This window comes from Gopherus evgoodei, chromosome 19, assembly GCF_007399415.2.
Source record: "Gopherus evgoodei ecotype Sinaloan lineage chromosome 19, rGopEvg1_v1.p, whole genome shotgun sequence".
Taxonomy (NCBI): Eukaryota; Metazoa; Chordata; order Testudines; family Testudinidae; genus Gopherus; species Gopherus evgoodei.
In genome coordinates, this window is record NC_044340.1 from 22,240,180 (window position 1) to 22,266,571 (window position 26,392).

Here is a 26,392-nt window from a genome sequence, read left to right on the forward strand (position 1 = left end):
ATCTCATGCTCTCATTGCAGTGCTCCATTTTATTTCCCCGTTGGTAAACAGTATTTCTTAATACTCATGCTTAAGTATCAAATGTAGTTTACTTTATACAATATTTAGCCATTTTGTTAGGATTGACAGAACAATCTTATGTCAAAGTAGCTTTACAGTGGTGACCGCTGGCACTTCTTGCTTATCTACAGGCATTCTAAATACTAAAACCCTGCAGAGAACATACACAAAAATCTTGAGAAGAAAAGTCTGGTAACATGAGACATATTTACTGCCAATGGAGCAATGGTCCTGCTAACAAGCATTCATATAGTAAGCAGCCCCTATGTCTGTAGTTTAACCTAAAATGCTGTACCTGGGTGAGCGAACTGGAGCCTTAGAAATTTACACTTTCACCTGACAATATCCTTAATTGTTACATATACAAATCTACAAACTAATGATAATCTCAATTTAAAGACTTTTCTAGATAATGCATAAAGAGAGGAGCTGTACAAAGTATGTCTGCGTCTATAATGCTGTTACTGCATACATGCTTGAATCAATTTCCTTGGTACTCCAAGAAGTACTATTCTGTTTGCTGGTAACCATCTGTTTTGCAGTTCACTAATACTCTGAGTAAGCCACGGTGACTAATTTAACAAGAAAAAAGTAATTGGTTGTACAGTACTTCCATCTCTTGAATGGAGTTCCAAGGACTTTACTCATTTGCCATTACTGAAAAGGGAGCCATTTTGCTGCAGTGCAGGGATCTGCAGTAATATGTGGACCAGTAACTGTTACAGTCTCTGACAATAGCTGGGGAAGCAGTGTTTTTCTTTAGTAATAGGCTAGCGGTCTCTGCTTCTGGGGAGGGAGGCACAGCAGGGTAGCTCATGGCAGAGTAAGCTGGGTCACAGCTGCACCTACAGCAGCAAGTGAGGGTAAATGAAAATTGATTCAGTGGTGGCTAACTGTAATATTTCTGTAAGCATGAAGGTGAATTGAGAGTAACCTACATCTGAGGCCAGCAGCAAGAAGGCTAGGCAGGTACTAGTCTTCTGCAGTACTTCTAGCTTAGCTATCAAGACCTACCAGTACTTAAGTAAGAGGTAAAGTGAGGTCATGAGATGTAAACTATAACTGAACAACCACAAATTGTGTAGGCATTAAACATAACAGCCAATGAAGATCTTGTGCCTTTCTAAACAGGAATATGACTAAAATTAAATGAAGTTTTGATGAAATATTCTGCTCTAGGCAGCATTGGTAGGAAACTCATACCAGGCCAGTGCGTAGTCATTTGCCATCCTAGATAAGCATCTGGAGCATCCTTACTACCGTTGTAGCTCATCTTAGTCAATCTTCTTGGGTACCCGACCCATCTTGGTGCGGATGTTCCGTAACAAGAAAAAGGCTATGGTGCTGATGACACATGTTATTTCAGCTACCCAGAAGGCGTGTGCCCAGCTGTAGTACTTGCTATAGTACTGAAAGGCAGTCCTGCCAGGAAACCACCAACTGCAAGGATAATGGGGAGAAAAGAACAGAGTTAGAGGTTCCTAATAGCAGCAGAACCTTACAGTTTCTTCTTACTGACACTGTTCTTTGTGCTGGTCCCTGCAGTTATAAAAATGCTTCAAGCCAGATAGTTTAAACTAAGGACAAAGCACTATAAACATACAGTAGAGAGCAATTCTGTCCTGCCTGGGAAACAGAGCTAGTCACTCAGTAGCCCAGACTCTTTCTTGGGGTCACTCCTTCAGGGTTCCTAAGTGGAATGGGCTATGGCCACATTTTACTCCAACGGAGGTTTCACTGCCAGAAAACTCAGGGGAGCAAGTTATTCCTATTTGGTTATCACAGAAGATACAAGTTTGTGGTTGCAATTATCTTTATTATTTACAAATGTTTATTATGAAAGCGAGGAACGAGTTGCCACCTGTCACGGCGCAAGCAGCTGATGTATACATGAGCCCTTACCTGCTACAGACTTTCTGCTCTGGCAAAGCTTTTCAAAATTTGTACATATGGAAAATGAAGCCTCATAAGAGGGACAGACAATTAAACAGTGCAGTGTTTTCACTTGTGACCAGAAATGTGTCCTGATCCAAAACTACAGAGTTAAACACCGCTGCCTTGGGGGAAGTATGGATCCAAACTTGAACTGGACCATCTCTCATTGTGACCCAGATGTTAGGACTCAAGCCTGGTCCAGAGCTCAGAGTGTTGTGGCAACTCTTGGACTACTGACTTTTTTTTTTTTTTTAAAGGACTAGAAAGATCTTAAAGAGAATTAGTGTATATTGGACTGTTTTCCCTAACAAATTAACCCTCTGCACACTGGACTTTTATCGTTAAATCTCACTGGACTGGTAAAGGCCCAGGTTTCAACGGTAAAGACTTTTAACAAGAAGTCTTTAAAGGTGACGTATGATGACCAGGGTACAGAAGGCCCAACGCAAAAGATGCACTTCACATTTGTCCATCTCTAAATCTAACCTGTTAGAATATGGGTATCTGCAGTCTCCAGAGATTTTGTACAGACTGCAGTCTTCAGTGGGGCCCACAGAGTCCTTGATGGTGGGCAACTGAAACTAAACATGTTGAGAATCAAGCATGAGATTAGGGAAGTTGCTCAGTGACAGTCTTAAATCTTCAGAGACCCATGAATTTGTTGAATAAACAGACTCACTTGCACAGTCATTTGCTTCCAGTTCTCTCATCTGCGCTGCTTGAGACACACCTTTCGTATCATTAAGTAGCAATTAATCATATCAAGAATATCAGAGCCAATCTGAAATCTCATCTTGCCAGACTAAGATCATCAGGAACTGGGGCTTCTTGCTGCTACAGAATAAAGGTTCTGAGGTTTGTTTGAGGTTTTTGTGTGAGGGAGGAGGAGTATCACTCACCATTGGCCAGTAGTGCAACAATAGCATGGGAGGTGCCACACAGGTTGGAAGGTGCGCACATCATTGCTATCACTCCAAACAATGCAATTGGTCCATAGAAGAAACCCCAAGATGCTCCTAGAATCAGTATCCACAGCTATCAACACAAGCAAAGAGAAATCAGAATGGGATCTCTAAATTTGACTGCTATTGGGTTAGACATTGGCTAAAATGTATAAGGCCCAGTCTACAATATATTTCAAACTAAACATTGTTCTGGCTTACCCTGCTTCCCTAGCCAGTGGATATAAAGTCTAACCATGTGAAACAGAGGTCTGCTCTGCCACACATTTGTAAGATGGTTTATAATTGAATGCATCCCTGACTGCATTGGGCTAGCACATTATCAGCTTCCGAGCAAGAACTTTGTTTTTATGTATGGTTATGATAACCATCTGAACTGTCACATAAGGCCAGGTCTCAATATGAAACACCCTAAATAGGAAGATGTGGTTGCTGTGTTTTTGTCAAAGGTTCTATTTAATGAGCTTTAAGTTACAGTGAAATGACACATAAAAGGGGTTTCCTGCATAGTAGTCTTTAAAAAATCATTCTGAAGACTGTGGGTAAAGGGCATTATAGTTGGAGGAGACATGTTGGTAAAGGCATTTATACCTGTTTTGAGGCATCCCCATTATTTTGTCAGCTGAAAATCCTGCAATGTTATATTAAAAGATAGTCTGCCTGAACTGGACTCTTAAGGTGGAATTTACGCTAACAAAAACTAGCATTGAAAAGTACTAAGGAATAGCACCAAATCTGAGGCCCATAAAGGGTTTAATAATTCTTTGCCCATCTTAATGCTTTCCATCTGAGGATCACAGAATGCTGTATAACTATTAATGAATTAAGCCTCAACATCCCTTTGGGCATAAAGTGTTATCCCATCTTACTGTTTGGGAACAGGCAAAAAGGAGGACAGGAAGTGATTTGCTAAAGTCAAAAGGGAAGTCAATGGCAGAGGCAGGAATAGAAGCCAGGTCTGGAATCCCAAGTCCTATGCCTTAGCCACAAGATTCTATTAAGAGTTGTGCAGACTGATTATCTCATCTAAAGAGTAAACATCCCCAGCACCTATCGGTGTTCTAGTACTGGTTTTATTAGATTGTTAGTTTAGTAATATGAAATTATGAAGCTTCTTTCAGAAAACTTACAGCACTCTTCATAATGCCCTGGTTATACATTCTGTTCAACTAACCAACCTTTCAGAGTAGGAAAGAGTCAGTAAAAGTAGAAACAGGCAGAAGGGAGAAAGACAAGGCAGAAACCTCTTGTTCTGTTAAGCCTGTGAGGGCAGGGAGAGGATGCAAGGCTACAATCCAGAAGTCGTTTTCCTGAGGGAGAAGTGAGGAAACATTAAAAAGGGTAGAAGTGAAATTCCATTTGTTTGGCAACCACCAGGGAAAGAGAAACAGAACAAACAAATATCAGAGGTTGGTGCAGAGAACTGTCAAACTTGCTACTAACAAAATCCTCACCAGTAAAAGGGATACCATCAGCTTAAACACTCTTCTGCCTGATAACACTTTAGCTACCTGAACAGGTGGAGTTCCCACACTGCCCTGCATAGTCAGAGTTCAAACTTACCACTTCTTGGAGTTTGACTTTACTGGAAGTTGAACCCCACAACATAACCTCAAATAAGTTTCTCCCTGTCATGACTGTTCCTATAGTTTCCCTTCAGAGACAGCTCTGTCCCAGAGCCCAATTCCCTTTCTCCTGGCAGCTGATTCCACCTCCCTTATATGCTATTGGAGCTAACAAGCAGCACTTGCCACAAGCAATCAGCAGTACTTACTCAGCAGTTTTTTGCAGGATTCTAATTCCTGCCAACAGGGTGGCTCAGCAAAAGACCCTTTATCCCTGCCACCTTGTTACACTATTACACACAACATCAAATAACTGAAAGGGAGCAGAGGAGACATTTTCTCTATTTCAGTTTGTTTACTTTGTACATTTAACAGCACTATGTATAGTCAATTTGAGTCTGCATTGGAAACAGTCTCTCCTCATCTGTGGGAGTTTCACACAGCAGAAGGGAGAGAGGAAAAAAAACTAATTGTGAAAATAAAATCACCCAAATTAGCTAAGGACTCTGGGCAAGTCTAGGACCCTGGAGCTATTTTTAGTTGAGTTAGTGAAACTGACTAGATTTCAGGCTGTCAATGCTTTACATTTCTCAGCTGCAGATAAAACCCATAAACTTCCAGACCACGCATGGTGGTTCTGAAACAGGGCTCCAGAGAGCTATACTACTATCCATTTTATAGATCTCTCAAAGAGGATGCCCTGGGAATTTTATACAGTCATTTACAAAAAAAAATTATGAAGTCAGAGGAAGAGCTACAGATTTCACAGAGTCCCAGAAATCATTATTAGTGTTTGAGCATGCTTTGCTAATAGTTAGACTGAACTCTTTCAGATCGTTTGGGTCCTCCTTTATTTGATCAGCACTGAGCATACAAGTACTCACAATCAAACAAATAATGTGGCATCAAACTGCTACCATTTTATGAAGAACTTCCAATGCATAACACAGGAATCTGCTTCTGTAACCTATGCTAGTCAGTGCCTGAGTGCAAGAACAATTTACCACCATCTAAATCATGGTTCTCAAAACTTTTGTACTGGTGACCCCTTTCCACAACAAGCCTATCCGAGTGTGAACCCCCCCCTTATACATTAAAAACACTTTAACACTATTTAAATGCTGGAGGCAAAGCGGGATTTAGGGTGGAGGCTGACAGCTCGTGATCCCTCAGTAATCAACCTCACAACTCCCTGAGGGTCCTGACACCCAGTTTGAGCACCCCTGATTCTAAATGAAACTGATCTAAACTTTCTTTTGTCCACCACCTGGTGCATTGCGTAATCAACTGCTTGTGCATGGGTTACCTTAGGAGAGTCACTTGTGATTGTGACCCGGGAAAAGGTACATTGAAGCAGACATTCCCACCATCCATGGAAAGCAAGAGCACATGCCGAGGATTCCCATAACTTGACAGACCCACCTGTAATACATATTGGACAAAGTGAGAGAATGCAAACAGAAAAGTGAGTTTACTAATGCCAACTGATTCACAGAAGTTAGGGCCAAAAGGGACCGATGATCTGCATAACATAACATCACCCAGTAATTTCTGCTTCAATCTCATAACTTCTGTTTGAGATACAGTATATCTATAAATCAAGACTGATGTCTTTCAAATGATGTGGAATCCACTATGTCCCAAGGTCAGTTGAACCAGTGGTTAATTATCCTCTCTGACTTTACTTTTAGTTGATTTGTCTGGCTTCAGCTCCCAACCACTCTATTTCATTATGCTTTTTTCTGCTAGATTAAAGTGGCTTCTTCTATCAGAAATCTCCCCAGCGTAGGTAACAGTACTTGTAGTGTAGACCATGATCAAGCCACTTCTTAACATTCTTTTGGATAAACTAAATAGATTGAGCTTCTTAAATCTCTCACTAAGGCATATTTTCCAGATCTCTAATAATTCTTGTAGCTCTTTTCTGAATCCTTTCCAATTTTTCGACATCCTTTTTGAAATGTGGACACCAGAACTGGACAAAGTAATCCAGTAATGGTCACACTAATGCCACATTCAGAGGTAAAGTAATAACTCCCTAACTTTTACTTGTGATTTCCTTGCTTACATATCCAAGGATTATAAATTAGCCTGTTAGTTAGAGCAGTAAGGTGGGAGCTCATGTTCAGTTGGTTATCTACCATGACCTTTAAGTTTTTTTCAATTTCACCATTTTCCAGGATATGCTACCCCTCTTGTGTAACCTACATTCTTTGTTATGTGACCCTGCATTTAGCATATTGTTCAAATGAGCCCACATTATCAAGCAATCTATCCTGTATAATGAACCTGTATTTATCATTATTTGCCACTCCACCAATCTTTGGTGTCATCTGCACATTTTTTCCAGCAATGATATTATGTATTCTTTCAGATCATTGATAGAAATTAAATAAAACTCAGCCAAGAATAGAATCTGTGGGAAGCAACTTCATTGCATGAGGATTTCCTATGTACAATTTATTTTCACATTCTATCAGTTCACTAGTTTTTAATCCATTTAATATTGGATAATATTAATTTTGGATAGCGCTAAGTTTATTTTTAAATCAGAATATTGTGAAGCACAAAGTCAACTCCCTTACAGAAGTCTAGGTATATTCTATCACCACAGTTACCTCTATCAACTATATCTGTAATCTCATCAGAAACAATGTCAGCCGGATATTTCCCTTGGAAACTTGATGGATAACACAGGCAGTGCCCATAGTTACAGAACTGGAGTGAATTTCTCTCATCTCGACTTTTCTTTACATGGGTGGAGGTCAGAGAATGTGGCTATAAATATACAGGATTTATAACAAACTGTAATTTTACCTCCCATCACTGAATCCACACAGTGAATTACATAACCACGTTTTTACTGCTTTATAACCTGTGGATACTTAATATCTGTATAATTATAAGCTTTATGGCTTGTGTTTTGCAGTCCAATCCTGCAAATGGTACTCCTGGGGAATTTCTGCGCCAAAAAAAAAAAATTATGTAACAAAAGGTTTAAAAATTTCTGCACACAATATTGGAAAATTCTGCAAAATTCTGCATATTTTATTTGTCAAAATAACACAAATATAATCATGCCAGTTACAATTATTTTGGTAATTTATTTCAAAACATCTGTCAGCAAGTATGTCTGTAACAATACAGACCAAAAGAAAATTCTGATATTTTTTTTTGACAAATAAATAGATGCTTACTAGGCATATTAGTACAGAACTTTGTGTAATTTTTTTAAATTACAGTACAGAACAGTATGTCCTGCACCTGTCAGAAGCATTGCAAAGGCTTGGGGGAGTCAGGGGTAACAGAAGAGCTGAAGGAGAGGGAAGGAGCCTGGGAGTGAAACCTGGAGGGTGTTAGGAAGCCTCCCCATGCAGGCCCTGGCTGACCCCAAGCCTCCCATTCAGTCAGCACATCTGCCCCTGTCCCCATCCCCATGGTCTCTACAGCCCTGCTCCCCTGTCCCAGCTCACCGCTGTCACCCCCACTAGCTCCTTGTAGTAAGATGAGGTCCTGGAAACATAAAACTCTTGTGTCAGAGGCCCAGTCTCAAGCCTGAACCAAGTACTTCCAGGCATTGCTAAGCAAAAGCTGAGCTGTGAGCCAGAGGCAGGCCCCACTCACAGAAGTTGGCGAGAAGAGGGCTGCTAGAAGCAGGTGCATCCACACATACATGCTAATAGAGGAACTTGTGCCAAGTGACATCAGAACACTCCACAGAGCTAACAAGAAACAGGCAGGTGCATCTTAAAGACAGAGTCAAAAGGACAGCATGGTGGATAGATCTGTTTGAAACAAGATGATCAAAGAGGAGACAGCACCCTAATGAGCCAAGAGGCTGTACTTCCCTACGTCAGTAGGGATGAGTAATCTGTCCTGTAACTGTATAAAAGTAGGTCCTGGAGTGCGCATCTTTGTCTGGCCTAGTGGGCAGGGGAAAGTCCCACCAACGACTGAGCCGGTCCATTGTCCGGGGGCACAAATTCGTAGTATGTCTTGTAGAGTCTAAGGGAACTATTACTGTGCTTTGTTTGATAATAAACCTGGCTTGGGTTCTTTCGTACCTTACTGGAGTCTCTGGACTTTGGGGGTTTTCTTGGAGTCTGTTGTGTCAGCTATCTGTGCAGCGCTGGGGCAGCATACAGAGGGAACATGCACGCAGCCGACTGTTATCATCATCGAACAAGAGCAGAGCACCACACCGGTAGCTACTGACCACACTTTGAGCCCATGCTCCACTCTGTCCCCCTCCACTAGCCATTCTGAAACTGTCGGTGACCCCACAGCAGCACTGTGTGCCCTTGTGGGCAGGGTGTTGTGATGAAATCTACTCCTGGGGGAATTCTACCGCACAGAATTTTGTATTTTCCCGCATAAAATAAATTTTACCTAAGTAGTGCTGCAGTTATGCCTTTTGCCCACCAGAGGCCGTTGTGGGTGGGGTAGAACGCAGCAGGCTTTTCTGACGTCACAGCGGCCTCTGGTGGACAAAAGAAGGAATCGCCGCATTTTGGCAAAATGTGTTTTAGGCGGGAAAATTAAAAATTACGCGAGACATTAATTTAATTCCCTCAGGAATAAAATGGTAACACTACAAGATGTTATAATCTAATCTGGTTTGAGTGACCTATATAAATCTCAAAGCTTCTCCCTTATGGAAACCAGAGGCATGATTTAATTATAGGGCTGTGATAAACTTATAACAAAACCAGGCAAAATTCACCTGGTTTTCAATTTCATTAAAAAACTCAATCCAGACCTGCGAGTCTTTGACTACCCTAGCCGAGTTTTGAGTCAGGTGAATTACTATGTTGGGTGGAAACTGCTTGTTTGTTCTAACAATTTCAGGTGAGGTTTCACTTTGTGTTTTGGGGTTTGTTTGAAAGACAATCTGAGAGCAAAAGTGAAGAGGTGCATACCCACAAGAAGTGAACTGGAGACGTGGGGTTGCACAAAACTCAGAATGAAACCAATGAGCTCTAGATTCGTGTATATTGGTCTCTATATTATCATGTCAATTAATGTATTTCTCATAGGTAGTTTTATCTCTTTGCAGAAGTGTCCACTAATCATATGAGACCAAGGTGGTGATGGAAAGTCTCAGCTAGTGATTTTCACAGTATAGACCCATTTTTGTGCTGCTCTGCTTTAAAGTAATGTTTATTATTTTCATTATCTAGAAAGGGGCCCCAGCAGGAGCTTTGCCACAACACAATCTATGTTATGCCTCCCCTACTCCAACTGAATGCTAGACGGTGCCACTACTGACAGCAGTAAATCTCACATTACTTTCACTAGTACGGCAGTGCAGCACAGCAGTCCTAGGCCTCTGACCACACCCATCAGGCCAAGTTTCCATATGCTTGTGACTCGTTGATTTGGAAATTATCAGACATTTTAATGGACTGGAGCTGTAGCTCTACCCCAACTCTTTGTATGGGGCAGACCCTGGTTTGTATTTTGCAAAACCACAGCAGATCAGATAGAGTTTCAGACAAACATCAGAAGTTTCGGGGAGGCAAGGAACAGAAAATGATTTTGGTGTGTGCCCATACTCCCTACCCCTACTGCTGGGCACAGAGCATGCAGACTGGGACTTCAAAGAAGCCTAGATAAGATAGGCACTTAACTTGCAGCAGTCTGTTGGAAAATACCGGCTGTTTGAAAAGTTTTTGTATCTTCTAACGTGTTTAGAAAGAAAAAATAAACTAATTTTAAAGTGTCAGTGACTCTGCATCAGCATCCCTTGGCAACCCAGGAAGGTTGCATTTTATATCCTCAGCGTGACAACCTCTCACCTTTGCAGTTTCTCCCGCCCCTGGGACTTCCAAGTTCAGAGTTACCAGACATTCCAGCTACTCACTGAGATCTACCAGCTTTGCTACTGAGAATAATGGAGTGGACAAGGTTCCAAGCTACTTACCCGGCTACTGCTCTGTCAGAAAGGTACCCAGCAGCAATGCTTCCTACCAGGCCCCCAATCTCCAAGGCACTCATGTAAGAACTGCCTAGAGCATAGGATAGGGGAGTGGTTAGGCAATCAGGTCCAGGGAGGAAACACCAAAAGAATTTCTTATTAATGGTTTATGTTTGTGCACAGGGAGCAGTTCAGTATAAAGGCAGTATCAGGGAGAATGGAGTAACTTGCCCTAAAATGCTTATTTTTGCCTTGTCTCTCAGTTTCCCCAGGTCTTCTCAGAGCATCTGATATTGTTTGTTGTTTGTAGTTAAGTAGTGTTTGAATTAAGAGCTGGTAGGTAGTGCCACACCAACAGCCCGGGGAGACTGAAATTATCCACAGAGCAGGTGCAAATCAGGCAGGTTATTACATGTGGGGGAGGGGGTCGCGAGCTGTCAGCCTCCACGCCAAACCCCGCTTTACATCCAGTATTATAATGGTGGTTAAATATATTTTTAAAAAAGTGTTTTCAATGTATAAGGGGGTTGCACTCAGAGGCTTGCTGTGTGAAAGTGGTCACCAGTACAAAAGTCTGAAAACCTCTGATCTAAGAGGACCCGTTGGGGTGAGCTAAGAAGACTGTTCAATCGCCATGACTTAGTCAGTCCCTGGAATCTCTACAAAGGAGCCAATTTGTGCCCTTTGTGCTGGGGGTTTCTTGGTCATTAGAAACTGGTCAGACACACAAACTCATTTCATATACCAAATAGCCGATGAGCACTATTGGTACTACACGCCTGGGCTGAATTTGAACTTGTGACCTAATGAGGAAGTGCAGGCATTTCTTGACCATTCCCTGTTTCATTCAGTAACCCTAATAATCTGGACTGGTATTTTCAAAGGCACTCAGATGCCATTAAAATGGGAATTGGACACTTGCGCCTTAAGGCACCTTTGAAAATCAGAGCCTTAAGCTTTAAAATGAGTCTGTTTGTGTCTTACCCACAAGAGCAGACTGTCCTCTTTCCTGAATCAGGAATAGCTGACCCCAGTCCGTACAGCATGTCTTCACTCCAAAGACAACTAGGTAGCCAGTCGAGAGTACCCACAGATATGGCGAGAGTAGCAGCTCTGCCAGGGTGCTGTCATCTCTGGATGAGCCTGAAAGGAGAATTAGTAGAAACACCATTACATCGCTTGGACACAGCAATAGGACACAATCAACCCAGCAGTGGGTTAGGATGATTTGTGAGCAGATTCTGCGTGCAGTGGGAGCAGCCTTGGCAACACTAAGGCTTTTCTAAATGTAGAAATAGTTCATAATAATTAGAGGGGATCAGCCTTGCTACCACCCATTTGCTGTGTACAAAGAAACCTGTCCATGGTATTTATTCCACTTAATTAAAAAGCTCACATCAATAAGCTCCATTTTACTCTCCATAACTCTGTTCTCTTGTGGTTCCCAGTGAACACTTCCGATAGAAGATGTTGGAGAACATATTGTCTGCTCTTCCAGATTTTGTTTCTAGTCCTCTTCACTAGTCAGTGAAAGAAGCCGTGTACATCCCACAAAGGACATAGCATTTAAGCTAGCTGCTCAGTTCTTTCATGAACCTGCCAGTTATGCATGCTAACACTCATATCCCCAAAATACATTGTAGTAGGAATTATGTTCCCACAACAATTATCAAATGCCAAATCCAGTAGCAAAAGGTTTACAGGGTGATACAGAAGTCAGTACTTTAAATACATTTTTGTAGACTTTTAAATCCAGTGACAGTCCCTGTGTTGCAACAACCCTCCAGCCCTTTTGCTCTCAAGAGAAGGATCAATTCATTGGACATGATGCAACATTTAGTAACTAGATGTCCTAGTTCAGGACACCAAATGTTGAGCAGTGTCCGCTCAAACCAGAGGTCAACAAAACAGGAGGCAGAATTCTCTGTTTATTGGAGACATGTGGGGACATGCCAAAGGCAGCACTTCTCTCTGCTGCTCAGTAAGGAACAAATAATAATGCTTTGCACTACAAGCCCTGCGCGGGATTAGCGTAGAGCCTGCAGCGGGATTGGGATCCTGCAGGTCCCACAGGGCCTGCTGCCATAATAGCAGAGTGTCTGGGAGCAAGATTAAAAACAGTCCCGCAAAAGGCTCTACTTTGCCCCTCTGTGGCGTGGAGGATCTTAGACCACAACATATATAATTTAAGACCCCAGAGGAAACAGAAGAATATTAATATAGAGACATTTTATAGATGGGGAGACTATGGCACATAGAGCTGAAGTGACTTGTTAAGAGTCCCATAGAGTCAGTGGCAAAGCTGGGAATAGATATGAAAGTGGTTAGGATCTTTCCCTGCCCTACGAGACTCCATTAGAAGACAGTCCTTCGCACAATCCAGGGCATCAATACTTTCACACTGCGAGACACACATGACACACACAAGGTATTCCCTAACCAGGATACCTCAAGTGTTCTCACAGTGTACGACTGCAAGCAGACCTGCCTGGAGTTAAATGCTGATGAGCACCAAGTTCAGAAAATGGGAAGGGCTTGTTCCAGCACCAAGGAGCAGGAGGGACACGCAGACTATTAAATTTTGCTACAATATGTCTCATCTACCTCTTGCTCCTCCTGCTGCCTGCACTCCTTAATTGTAAGATGAGGAGTCTAATGCTCACCTTTTTTTCCCTTTCATGGTTCCTGGTTCAATGTTTGGTAGCCCAACGTCTGAGGGTTCATTTTTAATGAGGACAAGACAAACAAAGGAGGCAGCCACGCAGATGAAGCCAGAGATGGACAGAGTTGTGCGCCAGTCGTAGCGCAGAGCCATCAGAGCAGCAACAATGGGGCCCAAGCCGCCAGCCAGATTCATGCTGGTGGAGAGAATTGCCCACCACGTCCCAAACTGGGAAGGCTCAAACCACTGTACAACAGGGAAAGAAAGAGAGTGTGAGCAAAGTGCCATGGAATGGGAATTATACTTAGATCCTAAAACCTGCAATTAAGTTTCTTGGTGGACAATTCAGATCCTAGCAGACAGAGGTTTATAAAACTAGACTGAAAAATATTTTACTCTTCCATCTCCTTCCATCCAAGAAACTCAGAGCTTTTTGCAAACGTTAATGATGTATGCCTCACAGACCCCTACCTTGTGAAGTAGGTCAGTATTATTCCCATTTACAGATGAGGAAATGGAGGTACAGGAAGTTCTCTAACTCATTTGATGATGCTGTCATCCTGAAAAGGTTTGCCTGCTTTGTACCAGATGAGGGGATAAACCAAGGTTTCAGCTTGTAACTTTACGACCCTAATCCTTAATTGCAGTGGATGCTGAGGAAGCGCTGCACAAATTGGGCCCTTGCTGACAGAATGACTGCTGTGACTCAATCCTGCTTCTAATGGAGTCAATAGTACAACTTCCATTAATGCCAAAGGGAGTAGGATCAGGCCCCATGTAATTCAAATACTTTGTTGACAATCTTCTGGAAGTGTTATTTGATATTTTGTCTTCATTTTCAGTGAGCTTCCCCCACTGTGTATAAACAGCCCTATGTGAAAGGCATCTTCCTCCCAGCTCCATTCATTGACCAGGGTATAGATCAGAAGAAGCATAAAGACTTAATGGAGAGAATCCTCATATCCAGGTGATTAGTTGTTCAGTCCTCCATCTCTCACGTGCACCTGTCCTCATTTTTACACATCCCATTGCCAGGATTAGTCTTGCACGGAGACAGAAATAGGACTGCTGGTTGAGAGGGAGGTTCCTACCAATGTTCGTATGGAAGGAAGGGCGTGACCTTCTCCATGGCAGCGCCTTCTTTGTCCCTGCCTACAGGGAACCATAGGTACCAGCCCCTAGTTTCATAATGTCAAGCTTTATTTCTTCACACTGCCAAATTATCTATTTGTGACTTTTGTAGCTGTCTAAACAACACACAATTCAGCAAGGCCCTGCTCACACAGTGTTCCGTATGTCACTTGATATTATGTGTAGGCAGACTGGATTTTTTTCTCTTAGGGGCAGAAAGGATACATATCTTCTCCCAAAATATCCTGAAATGCAACATGATCTGGCTTGTGATTTATAATTCATGTGACCACTGCCAGTTCAGACCAAACTTTACTTATCATTCCTTCTTTCACCAGGGGACAAACTACTAGAGCGAAGAGGCTATGGTGCCTCTGTCTTCACAATTCAGGGGGCTGGAATCCAGCAACTGGGGTTTCTTATGATTACAAATTCTGCTGCTAGGGAGATTTAACAAATTAACCAAAATCACAACCAAAGCTTCTTGCTTAAACCAAACGAATGGAATAAATAACTCTCCAACTTGAGTATTCTTGGCTTAACTAAGCAGCTGGAGGCATATGAGACTCTTATTCCAAGAAGGGCAGGGGATAGAGCAGCTGGAAGTTCATCCACAGACTGCATGCCTGGAGCCCTACCTATACTGCACTTCCTGCGAGGAGAAGTTGGAACAGCTGTGAATTCACCTATGGTCCCAGCACAAGGACCCCTGCAGTGTTCTCCATACAGTACCTATTATGGAAGAAGTTAGGACAAGTGCTGCTATGAACTTCACACCGAGCAATCATTCCTGTATCATCCTCTATTCAGTGTCCCCTGGTCAGCACTTAATTTGTAATGAGAGAGATGCCAGGGTTCAAGCAATATTTTACTTTCATAACTGACTCAGCAAGCTCAGAAGTGCTGGGGATATGAACTGCCAAGCCTAGCCTGGGAGAAAGTAAGCACTATTCCTGGTGTTTAAATCGGGTACTGCACCCCTGCCAAAAAAAAGAAAAGAAAAGGGGATTTTCAAAGTACACTTACTTTGCGCAGTACCTTCCCACATGGTGGCCACCCCAGTCCTTGTGCCAGCCCATTCAGGAACCACAGCCCTGAAAAGACTGTAACAGTAGAGCTCCAAGAAAAGACAACATTGACTATGCCCACCAGTAGAAGGCCAGATGAGAAGAGCCAGCGGGCACTCATTTGATCAGAGAGGACTCCACTGATAAATTTACTGATAGCATAGGCTGCAGACTGGCTGCTAGTGATAAGACCTGCAATAAATTAGAAACCAAAGGCATACTTTAGTAACACATTTTATAATAAGATGGTTAACTCATAGACTCATAGACTCTAGGACTGGAAGGGACCTCGAGAGATCATCGAGTCCAGTCCCCTGCCCTCATGGCAGGACCAAATACTGTCTAGACCATCCCTAATAGACATTTATCTAACCTACTCTTAAATATCTCCAGAGATGGAGATTCCATAACTTCCCTAGGCAATCTATTCCAGTGTTTAACTACCCTGACAGTTAGGAACTTTTTCTTAATGTCCAACCTAAATCTCCCTTGCTGCAGTTTAAGCCCATTGCTTCTTGTTCTATCATTGGAGGCTAAGGTGAATAAGTTTTCTCCCTCCTCCTGATGACACCCTTTTAGATACCTGAAAACTACTATCATGTCCCCTCTCAGTCTTCTCTTTTCCAAACTAAACAAACCCAATTCCTTCAGCCTCCCTTCATAGGTCATGTTCTCAAGACCTTTAATCATTCTTGTTGCTCTTCTCTGGACCCTCTCCAATTTCTCCACATCTTTCTTGAAATGCGGTGCCCAGAACTGGACACAATACTCCAGTTGAGGCCTAACCAGCGCAGAGTAAAGCGGAAGAATGACTTCTCGTGTCTTGTTTACAACACACCTGTTAATGCATCCCAGAATCACGTTTGCTTTTTTTGCAACAGTATCACACTGTTGACTCATATTAAGCTTGTGGTCCACTGTGACCCCTAGATCTCTTTCTGCCATACTCCTTCCTAGACAGTCTCTTCCCATTCTGTATGTGTGAAATTGATTGTTCCTTCCTAGGTGGAGCACTTTGCATTTATCTTTATTGAACTTCATCCTGTTTACCTCAGACCATTTCTCCAATTTGTCCAGATCATTTTGAATTTTGACCCTGTCCTCCAAAGCAATTGCAATCCCTCCCAGGTTGGTATCGTCCGCAAACTTAATAAGCGTACTTTCTATGCCAACATCTAAATCCTTGATGAAGATATTGAACAGAACCGGTCCCAAAACAGACCCCTGCAGAACCCCACTTGTTATACCTTTCCAGCAGGATTGGGAGCCATTAACAACTACTCTCTGAGTACGGTTATCCAGCCAGTTATGCACCCACCTTATAGTAGCCCCATCTAAATTGTACTTTCTTAGTTTATCTATAAGAATATATCATGTGAGACCGTATCAAATGCCTTACTAAAGTCTAGGTATATCACATCCACCGCTTCTCCCTTATCCACAAGGCTCGTTATCCTATCAAAGAACGCTATCAGATTAGTTTGACACGATTTGTTCTTTACAAATCCATGCTGGCTATTCCCTATCACCTTACCACCTTCCAAGTGTTTGCAGATGATTTCTTTAATTACCTGCTCCATTATCTTCCCTGGCACAGAAGTTAAACTAACTGGTCTGTAGTTTCCTGGGTTGTTTTTATTTCCCTTTTTATAGATGGGCACTATATTTGCCCCCTTCCAATCTTCTGGAATCTCCCCCGTCTCCCATGGTTTCCCAAAGATAATAGCTAGAGGCTCAGATACCTCTTCTATTAACTCCTTGAGTATTCTAGGATGCATTTCATCAGGCCCTGGTGACTTGCAGGCATCTAACTTTTCTAAGTGATTTTTTACTTGCTCTTTTTTTATTTATCTTCTAAACCTACTCTCTTCCCGTAAGCATTCACTATACTAGACATTCCTTCAGACTTCTCAGTGAAGACCGAAACAAAGAAGTCATTAAGCATCTCTGCCATTTCCAAGTCTCCTGTTACTGTTTCCCCCTCCTCATTGAGCAGTGGGCCTAACCCTGTCCTTAGTCTTCCTCTTGCTTCTAATGTATTGATAAAAAGTCTTCTTGTTTCCCTTTATTCCCATAGCTAGTTTGAGTTCATTCTGTGCCTTTGCTTTTCTAATCTTGCCTCTGCATTCCTGTGTTATTTGCCTATATTCATCCTTCGTGATCTGACCTAGTTTCCATTTTTTATATGACGCCTTTTTATTTTGTAGGTCACGCAAGATCTCAAGGGTAAGCCAAGGTGGTCTTTTGCCACATTTTCTATCTTTCCTAACCATCGGAATAACTTGCTTTTGGGCCCTTAATAAAGTCCCTTTGAAAAACTGCCAACTTTCCTCAGTTGTTTTTCCCCTCAGTCTTAATTCCCATGGGACCTTACCTATCAGCTCTCTGAGCTTACCAAAATCCGCCTTCCTGAAATCCATTGTCTCTATTCTGCTGTACTCCCTTCTACCCTTCCTTAGAATTGCAAATTCTATGATTTCATGATCACTGTCATCCAAGCTTCCTTCTACTTTCAAATTCTCAACAAGTTCCTCCCTATTTGTTAAAATCAAGTCTAGAACAGCTTCCCCCCTAGTAGCTTTTTCAACTTTCTGAAATAAAAAGTTGTCTGCTATGCAGTCCAGGAACTTATTGGATAGTCTGTGCCCTGCGGTGTTATTTTCCCAACATATATCTGGATAGTTGAAGTCTCCCATCACCACCAAATCTTGGGCTTTGGATGATTTTGTTAGTTGTTTGAAAAAAGCCTCATCCACCTCTTCCACCTGATTAGGTGGCCTGTAGTAGACTCCCAGCATGACATCACCTGTGTTTTTTACCCCTTTTAGCCTAACCCAGAGACTCTCCACACTTCCGTCTCCTATGTCCATCTCCACCTCAGTCCAAGTGTGTACATTTTTAATATATAAGGCAACTCAGCCATGTTCCTACTGGAGCACATTCAAGGAGTTGTCATTCAGGCACAAATCGGTTCTACTAGCTATTAGAATGACAACAGCCTTCTATTTGGTTGGTTTCCAGAAACGTATTTTTGTAAGCCGGATACAGAGTTTAATATTATTAGTACCTGAAGTGAGATATACATAAAGATTATGGAAAGCAGTATTTTTTTTCTCTTCAAAGCACACTGAGACTTCTTTAACTCCACCATAGTTGTGGAGACTGTTAAGTTTATAGCTTCACCAAACTACAGATCCAACCATCCCATGCTGTTTGTAAACCATAAAGCGTTGAGCACAAAGAATGATATACACAAGAGGAGACATTAGTGCTACCAATAGGCATCTCCAAAGAAAGTGTTTCCCAATCTCTTTAGGCAACTGTGTCAGTGTACCGGACTAAGGACTTGTCTACATGGGGAAAAAGTCCAGAACAGCTAGCGTGGAATAGCTATTCTACACTGGTTCCCCTTGTGACACTTTTATTCCGCACCAAGGGTTAATCCATGTAGGATTGTGTGTTTATTAACTGAACTCCCACATAGATCCACCTGCACTGCTAACATTTTGTCTGAAATATACACCTTAGGTCAATGCATTCTGATAATCAGCATAACAGAATAATCAGCATAATAGATCGTCCATCATTTAATCTTACTTTCCACGCCAAGCACTGACACATGAAGGACACAATAAAGTGCCAAGCTATTGAAATGATTTAAGGTTTTTTAGGCATTAAAGGCTTATAGTGGTTCACCAAGACTAGAGGAAACAACTGAATTTTTCAAACAAGACCATGTTTGGGATGTTTTACCTAGCAAATCTCTGTCAATCTACAGTCTTCTTGAGCCCCAAACCAAATGCCATCCCTGATCATATTTCAACAAGGGCTCTACATTTGTTTCATTAAACTGTAACTGGGGTTACAGTGTTTTTTTCACTACTCATTTTTTTTAGGAGTCTACTCAGCTTAATGAATCAAAGAGAGATTACTTTCAATTGTATGTGTTGCTCAGTCCTGAGACTGTTTTGACACAACAAAAGCTTCCAATATGTGAGATCAAGTCTACAATATCAGAGAACAGACAAAATTACTTCATAGGCCTCTTCCATTTTCTATTTCTTCAACTGTTGCTGATTAAGAAGTTACTTTTTGAAGTGAACATTCTGAACAATTAAAGGGGGCACTTTCACGTCAATTAGGGCCAAAACACCCTACTAAAAAAATTCAAACTCAGCAAAGTCTCCCTTTGGATCTGTAAAAATTCCTACAAAACAAGGTGTTTGTGTGTTTGTTTTTTAAACAAACACTGTAGCATTTTTTTAGTGCCTCAGATTTACAAAGGGAAATTAACTACACACAAAGTGAAATTAAATTATTTTGAATGACCAAGCTCAGTAAAAATGCAACAAATGAAACAGCTCCAATGGCAACAACAGTTAATTTTAAATAATGTAAGTGGTATAACCAAGGAAGAAAATCTTTTTAAAAGATACATGGATTTTTAACTGGGCAGTGTCCTTTTTAGATATTATAACTCAGGCACACAAAGCATGTACTACCACTTCAAATTTTTTGACTACAAAATATAGACCAAATTCAACTTGCCTTACTCACCTGAACAGTCTTACTGAAGTCTGTAGCACTATAGGCACTTGCATAAAGATTTATTCATGCAAGTGCCTATAGTGCTACTGACTTCAGTAAAAAAAGATAGAGTTTTTAGGGCAAAATTAATCAACATTCTACAGTAGGTGATTTCTCACTCCACTTCTTCAGATGGATAGAACATATATTTAATGTATAGATTCTGGTAACACAAAATAACCAGATATATATCAAGAGAAAACATGCACAAACTCTATCACAAAGAAAGTTCTTACCCAAGTCATCTTTGTCCAATTCTATTTCCTCCATGATTGAGGGCATTACAAATGAAAATGTTTTTCTATTGAAATAGTACAGGGTGTAGCCAACAAACATGGCAGTAAATATCACTGTTCGGTAGTAACTGTAACCCTTATTCACCATGGTAAATTCAGAGTAATATCTCCAAGAAAGAAAAAAAGAAAAATCCTGTTGATAGAAGGATTTGTCCTGCTTTTTAAAAATTCAGCTCACAGCTGTAGTGAATAGTTGTAATAAAAGATTTAAAAAAATAGTAAATGCTTGTAAATAAAAGTTAGAACAAAAGAGCAGTTTTGAACGAGGAAAAGTAAAACAGCAGCTATAAGGGTGTCTGAACAGGAGGCTGGACTCTCATCAGAATTCACATCCTGGAGTATTTTGCAGAGCTACAGCTTTGTTGATCTTCTCTTTTCTTCTCCGTTCTGTTTACAGCTGCTTTCTGGAGAATGATTAACTTAGGGAACTCGTCATTCAGGACAAAACCATCAACCTGCAGAAAAAGAAAAAAGTAAAGTTAGCTTGTGATAAGCAGCACTGTACGCAAAGTGGAAAGATTAGAGGAGCCTTGCTCAGTAACTCTCCTCTGACCTCTGAACTCAAACAGGACAAACTGAAATCAATCAATCCCTTTCCCAGAAACAATCTTAAACTAGATTCACTACAAGGAACAGACAGGGTAGACTAAAGCCCTGCAACTTCAACAGGCAATCTGCATTTAGTTTCTGATTTCCTTTTCAGTGACTCGATAGGTATTATATAGCTGTGATCTTCTCTGCTCTTTTAGCTGGTTCAATATTACAGAGCTAGCCTCTCCCCACTCTAATTAATTTGTAATAGAAGACGAAATGTAATCCAATCTGAAGGATGCTAATGTAATAAGCATTTCCAGAAACAAATTAAATGCATCTTCCAAGATAGTTTTATAATTCTCTCAGTTAATGTTATTTTCTGTGGATAAAACACAGATAATCACCCACCTAAGACTGTGTCACAGTCTTAGTCACATTTTCAGAATCTGCAAGTGATTGCATGGATCTAATTTAATCTCCTTTCTCTAGCCTGTAAATATATCTGTGGAAGACTCTGGGAAGGTAATGCAACTATAGCTGAGCAACATATTCTTGTATCTGGAATAGTAAAGAAAAAACTTTTGGAGAGGGAGTGCAAAAGAGAGACAGATGCAACAGGACAGAAGACTTGGTTTAAGACAAAAAGCAAAGAACAGGGCAACATTTATCCCATGTGTAAAACTACTGAAGTCAACAGAATTACACTAAGATTACATTTTGAATAAGGACTCATTAATAGAGACAGAAGGATAATTGGGGCACTAATTGCCTATGACTGCATAACGAGGCCTGAGAAATAATGAATGCAGAAATTCAGAGAGCAAAGGGATGTGCAAAACAATTAAAAGTAGTCAAGCATGGAGTTCTGATGCAAGTCTTCAGCCCATAAGCAATTACACAATTTTTGAACAAGGAAACGGCATTCAAGTTCATTTTGCATTTTGGAGTGCAATCAATATTTCAAAAGAAACCAAAAGAAAAGATGCCCTGATACTATGAGGATAATACCTGAGCAGCACCCTGAAAAGAAAATCTTATGAACTATGAAAAATAATTTTTAACATTAATTTGGAGTTACTCATCTTCAAAGTACTTTATAAACATAATGCTGAGAATATAAATTCCTTGCAAATGGGACAATATCTCAATTTATGTACTGTACAATACAGAGCAAGTCAGAACCAAACATATAGTAAAACATCAACAACAAACAATAACAATTAATTCATTTATGGGGTTTCCAGTATTTATTTTTAGGCAAATTATGAGCATTTTGTTCTCTCTCTCACACACACACACACACACACACACACTCACACTCACGACTTTTAATCAGTTTTTTTAAACTTCTCCTTTGAGTTATATTCAAAAGTTGGCATTGTCTCTGACTGTTGAACTCCTTCAACTGGCCTTCTCTTGGCGGAAGCGTTCTTAACTGAATGTGGAAGTGAGAAAGGTGGGTCTCCTAGAAGAAAAAGTCTGATTTCATACCAAGAACATAAGGCCTGGCCAGCCAGTTTGTAAAAATTATGCTGACTGTATAAATTCTGTGGGTCTTCATCTTCAAGGAGTACATCAATTCAGTGCTAGAGCATCCTCGGCAGCAACGTGTAACCACATTGCTTGACAGCTGTGGAAAATGCGCAAAGGCTACCACATTCTAGGTGCATACAGCTAAAACCCAGTAAAAGGTGGTTCAAGATACTGAAGGAGGATGTGACAAAGGTCTGCGTCAGATTGGAAGATGCACTTGATGGAAACTCTTGGAGACAAAGAATAAGTGCCACTCACCCCAACTAATTGGATATGGTGAAAGTGCAGAAGATAGGCTTTGAATTAGTTTTTTAAAAATTGTTCTCCTTTGAATTAGATTAAAAAGTTGGTCTTGTCTGAAGACTGGCACTTCCACAGATAAGCTCCCAGCAAGTATGGAAAGTCTGTAGAGAGCAGCAGTCCCCTCTTCAAACATGAGGAATGAGGAACATTTTGACTGTATAATTTAAAAACACTTCTCATATATTTTCCCCATTAGGGTTTACTTGATTTTAAACTTAAACTAGAAACCTGATTCTAAATGTAAGAACCCAGCAAGGGAAGACTCCCTCAAAATTTTCAGCCAGTTTTACAAACATCTGGCTCTTCCGATGGGCTTTGCTGTGTTTTTCAATTAGACAATTAAAACTTAATTTCATTCCATCTGTCACAGCTTGACAGCCCTGCCTGCTTCAAAATCAGCCCACACACAGAAAAGAAAAGCTACTCTCTCTAGCCATGCATTTCCCACATACCTATCATTGTGGTTTCTAGGCATTATTAAGTATGTAACAGCCATCAGCAAAAAGTATGTAGGGCTATATGGTGCATGTGTTATGGTTTGATTCACCAAGACTGAGCAGTATGCAACGCTACCACACTGATTAAATGGTTCATTTTCCATTGTAACAACGAACACTATCAGCCCATGTTACTATTTGTATTACAATATCACCTAGAGGCCTAACTGTGACCAGGGCCTCATCATGCTAGGCACTTCAGTAAGAAACAGTCCATACCCTAAAAAGTCTAAAAGCTAACCTCTTCCTCTTTCATGTCCACTATCCCGCCTCCAACAGCAGCCAAACCTGATGCTTCTGAAGAAGTTGAGAAACCCGACAACACAGCCAATGACCTCTTCAATGCCATACAAACAGGGAGGAGGACTGGGGGAGGTTCCTTCCAGACCCCTCTTGTGAACAGATGTTGTCTTGAAGAAGGGGACTCCTATAATAGTTCATTAACTCACCCAATCCCTTTAACAACCCATCCACAGTATTTAAAACATTAAGACATCCTGTTTAACTAAGACTGGGATGCAAAAAATTATGCTGCCCAAGTCTGATGATATTACATATACGGCACCAGAAAGTGTACCAGGCACTCTACAAAGACACAAGTTCCTGACACCAGGAATTTACTCTAAAAGAGACATTATTCTTATCCATGGTATCACATTAATTTCCCTACTGAGCATGGAAAGTGTGAAGTTCAGAGCAGACACTGAGTTAGCTTTGAGCCCAAATAACTAGATAAATGGTGGAGCCAGGGCAGCTCACACTGCTGTAACTGGAGCTGCATCAATACAGATAAAAGTCTGGGGTTGGGAGGGGGCAAGAACTAAATATAAGTCTCTTCAGGTGCTCATCCTTGAGGTGAAAGCTCACCCAGAAAATGGATATCAAGCAAAATGCCAGAAAGCAAAACACTCCTGCTGAACTCAGGAGGAGGGCAACATGGGGCAAGGACTGCAGGCTTTAAGTGGGGAACGGGACTTGTGTGTGGGTGAGGTTATATGCCTGCCTCAGGAAGGAAGTCTGTATATGCCTGTGGGGTTATATGCCTGAGAGTTGGTCGGGGTGTGTGTCACATGGGTAGGAGATCCAGGGTAGGGGGGTATGATGTCTGGGGGCCTGTGGAGTGGTTATGTGGTTGAGAGGTCCATGAGGCAAGGGGTTCCGTGGCTGGGGGGAGTGAGAGCTTGGTGTATGTTTGCAGGAAGGAGGATTACATGGCTGTGGTGTCCACGGGGGTCTGTCTGGAGTGGGGTTACGTGGCTGGGGGGCTCTGTTGGGGGGAGTGAGAGCTTGGTGTATGTCTGCGGGAAGGGGGTTTACATGGCTGTGATGTCCACGGGGGTCTGTCTGGAGTGGGGTTACGTGGCTGGGGGGCTCTGTTGGGGGGAGTGAGAGCTTGGTGTATGTCTGCGGGAAGGGGGATTACATGGCTGTGATGTCCACGGGGGTCTGTCTGGAGTGGGGTTACGTGGCTGGGGGGCTCTGTTGGGGGGAGTGAGAGCTTGGTGTATGTCTGCGGGAAGGGGGTTTACATGGCTGTGATGTCCACGGGGGTCTGTCTGGAGTGGGGTTACGTGGCTGGGGGGCTCTGTTGGGGGGAGTGAGAGCTTGGTGTATGTCTGCGGGAAGGGGATTACATGGCTGTGATGTCCACGGGGGTCTGTCTGGAGTGGGGTTACGTGGCTGGGGGGCTCTGTTGGGGGGAGTGAGAGCTTGGTGTATGTCTGTGGGAAGGGGGTTTACATGGCTGTGGTGTCCACGGGGGTCTGTCTGGAGTGGGGTTACGTGGCTGGGGGGCTCTGTTGGGGGGTGAGAGCTTGGTGTATGTCTGCGGGAAGGGGGATTACATGGCTGTGGTGTCCACGGGGGTCTGTCTGGAGTGGGGTTACGTGGCTGGGGGGCTCTGTTGGGGGGAGTGAGAGCTTGGTGTATGTCTGCGGGAAGGGGGTTTACATGGCTGTGATGTCCACGGGGGTCTGTCTGGAGTGGGGTTACGTGGCTGGGGGGCTCTGTTGGGGGGAGTGAGAGCTTGGTGTATGTCTGCGGGAAGGGGGATTACATGGCTGTGATGTCCACGGGGGTCTGTCTGGAGTGGGGTTACGTGGCTGGGGGGCTCTGTTGGGGGGAGTGAGAGCTTGGTGTATGTCTGCGGGAAGGGGGTTTACATGGCTGTGATGTCCACGGGGGTCTGTCTGGAGTGGGGTTACGTGGCTGGGGGGCTCTGTTGGGGGGAGTGAGAGCTTGGTGTATGTCTGCGGGAAGGGGGATTACATGGCTGTGATGTCCACGGGGGTCTGTCTGGAGTGGGGTTACGTGGCTGGGGGGCTCTGTTGGGGGGAGTGAGAGCTTGGTGTATGTCTGTGGGAAGGGGGTTTACATGGCTGTGGTGTCCACGGGGGTCTGTCTGGAGTGGGGTTACGTGGCTGGGGGGCTCTGTTGGGGGGTGAGAGCTTGGTGTATGTCTGCGGGAAGGGGGATTACATGGCTGTGGTGTCCACGGGGGTCTGTCTGGAGTGGGGTTACGTGGCGGGGGGGCCCATGGGGGACAGGTGTTGATATGTCTGGGGGCACAGGAGGTTACGAGCCTGAGGGGGGGCAGTCAGTGTGTATGTCTGCGGGAGGCCACGTAGCGGGTGGCCTATCGCGGGGGGAGGACGATCGGAGAACGTGTCTGTTGTCGGGAGCGCGGCAACCCAGCAGGGCGAGGCCAGTCATTACAGCCAAGGGCTGCCTGGGGGAACCCGTCGGAGTAAGAAGCCCGAGGAAGAGCTGCGGGCCTGAACCCCCACACAGTACCTCTTCGACCGGCCGCTTCCGCCCAGAAGTCCTGCCTCGTCCCGCTAGACACACGGCAGTCGCCTATTGGTCTGCAACCGTGTACATCACCAGCTCTGCCAATCAAAACCGACGATAGGGCTCCTCGGGCTTCACGAGGGGACGCCGCACCTCCCCAGTCTGTGGTGATTCGCCGGATCGTCTTCGTGGGCGGGTATTGAGGGAGAATTGTGCCGCCGTCTACGTCACAGCAGCGCGCGGCTCCTTCAGGCTCGCGGCAAGTAGCAGGGGCTTCTTCCCGCCCGCCCCTCTGGAGCACTTCACAGGGCGGCTGTAGCCGGGGCGCGCGCCGCCTTCGCAGAGTCCAGCCGCCCCGCGCCGGTGAACGCTGAGGTAGGGCCAGGCCCGTCCCGGCCGCTGCCGTTCTTCAGGTCTGTGTGCGAAAGACCTTCCCGCCCCCCAGCGAAGGGCAGAGCGCGGCCCGCGGTTACAAAGCCGGGGGAGTCAGCCCGTTGCACCTCACCCCCTACTTACACCAGGTAGGAAGTTGGACTTTCTGGAGTAAGGCACC

The 26,392-nt window shown here is 43.1% G+C and overlaps 1 protein-coding gene across 9 annotated transcripts; it reads right to left on the bottom strand.

Annotated features, from left to right (window-relative positions):
* Positions 1-14: 14 nt before the first annotated feature.
* On the bottom strand, positions 15-25,934 carry SLC37A4 (solute carrier family 37 member 4). 9 transcript variants are annotated; one of them, XM_030538476.1, is made up of 9 exons: positions 23,291-23,418; positions 20,123-20,637; positions 15,259-15,491; positions 13,106-13,347; positions 11,424-11,584; positions 5,829-5,944; positions 4,202-4,267; positions 2,895-3,030; positions 1,337-1,500 (listed from the first exon to the last, which is right to left on the bottom strand). In XM_030538476.1, exons 2-9 carry the CDS (start codon positions 20,268-20,270, stop codon positions 1,427-1,429), a joined length of 1,176 nt encoding a protein of 391 aa, XP_030394336.1. In that variant the 5' UTR covers positions 20,271-20,637; positions 23,291-23,418; the 3' UTR covers positions 1,337-1,426. The 9 variants fall into 9 exon arrangements, 7 of the variants coding, with proteins under 7 accessions (XP_030394339.1, XP_030394336.1, XP_030394338.1 ...); XR_003997239.1 differs by lacking the exons at positions 1,337-1,500; positions 23,291-23,418 and adding exons at positions 10,446-10,530; positions 25,843-25,934 and having other exon boundaries at positions 3,008-3,030; XR_003997238.1 differs by lacking the exons at positions 4,202-4,267; positions 5,829-5,944; positions 23,291-23,418 and adding exons at positions 15-905; positions 25,843-25,934 and having other exon boundaries at positions 1,264-1,500.
* Positions 25,935-26,392: the final 458 nt, after the last annotated feature.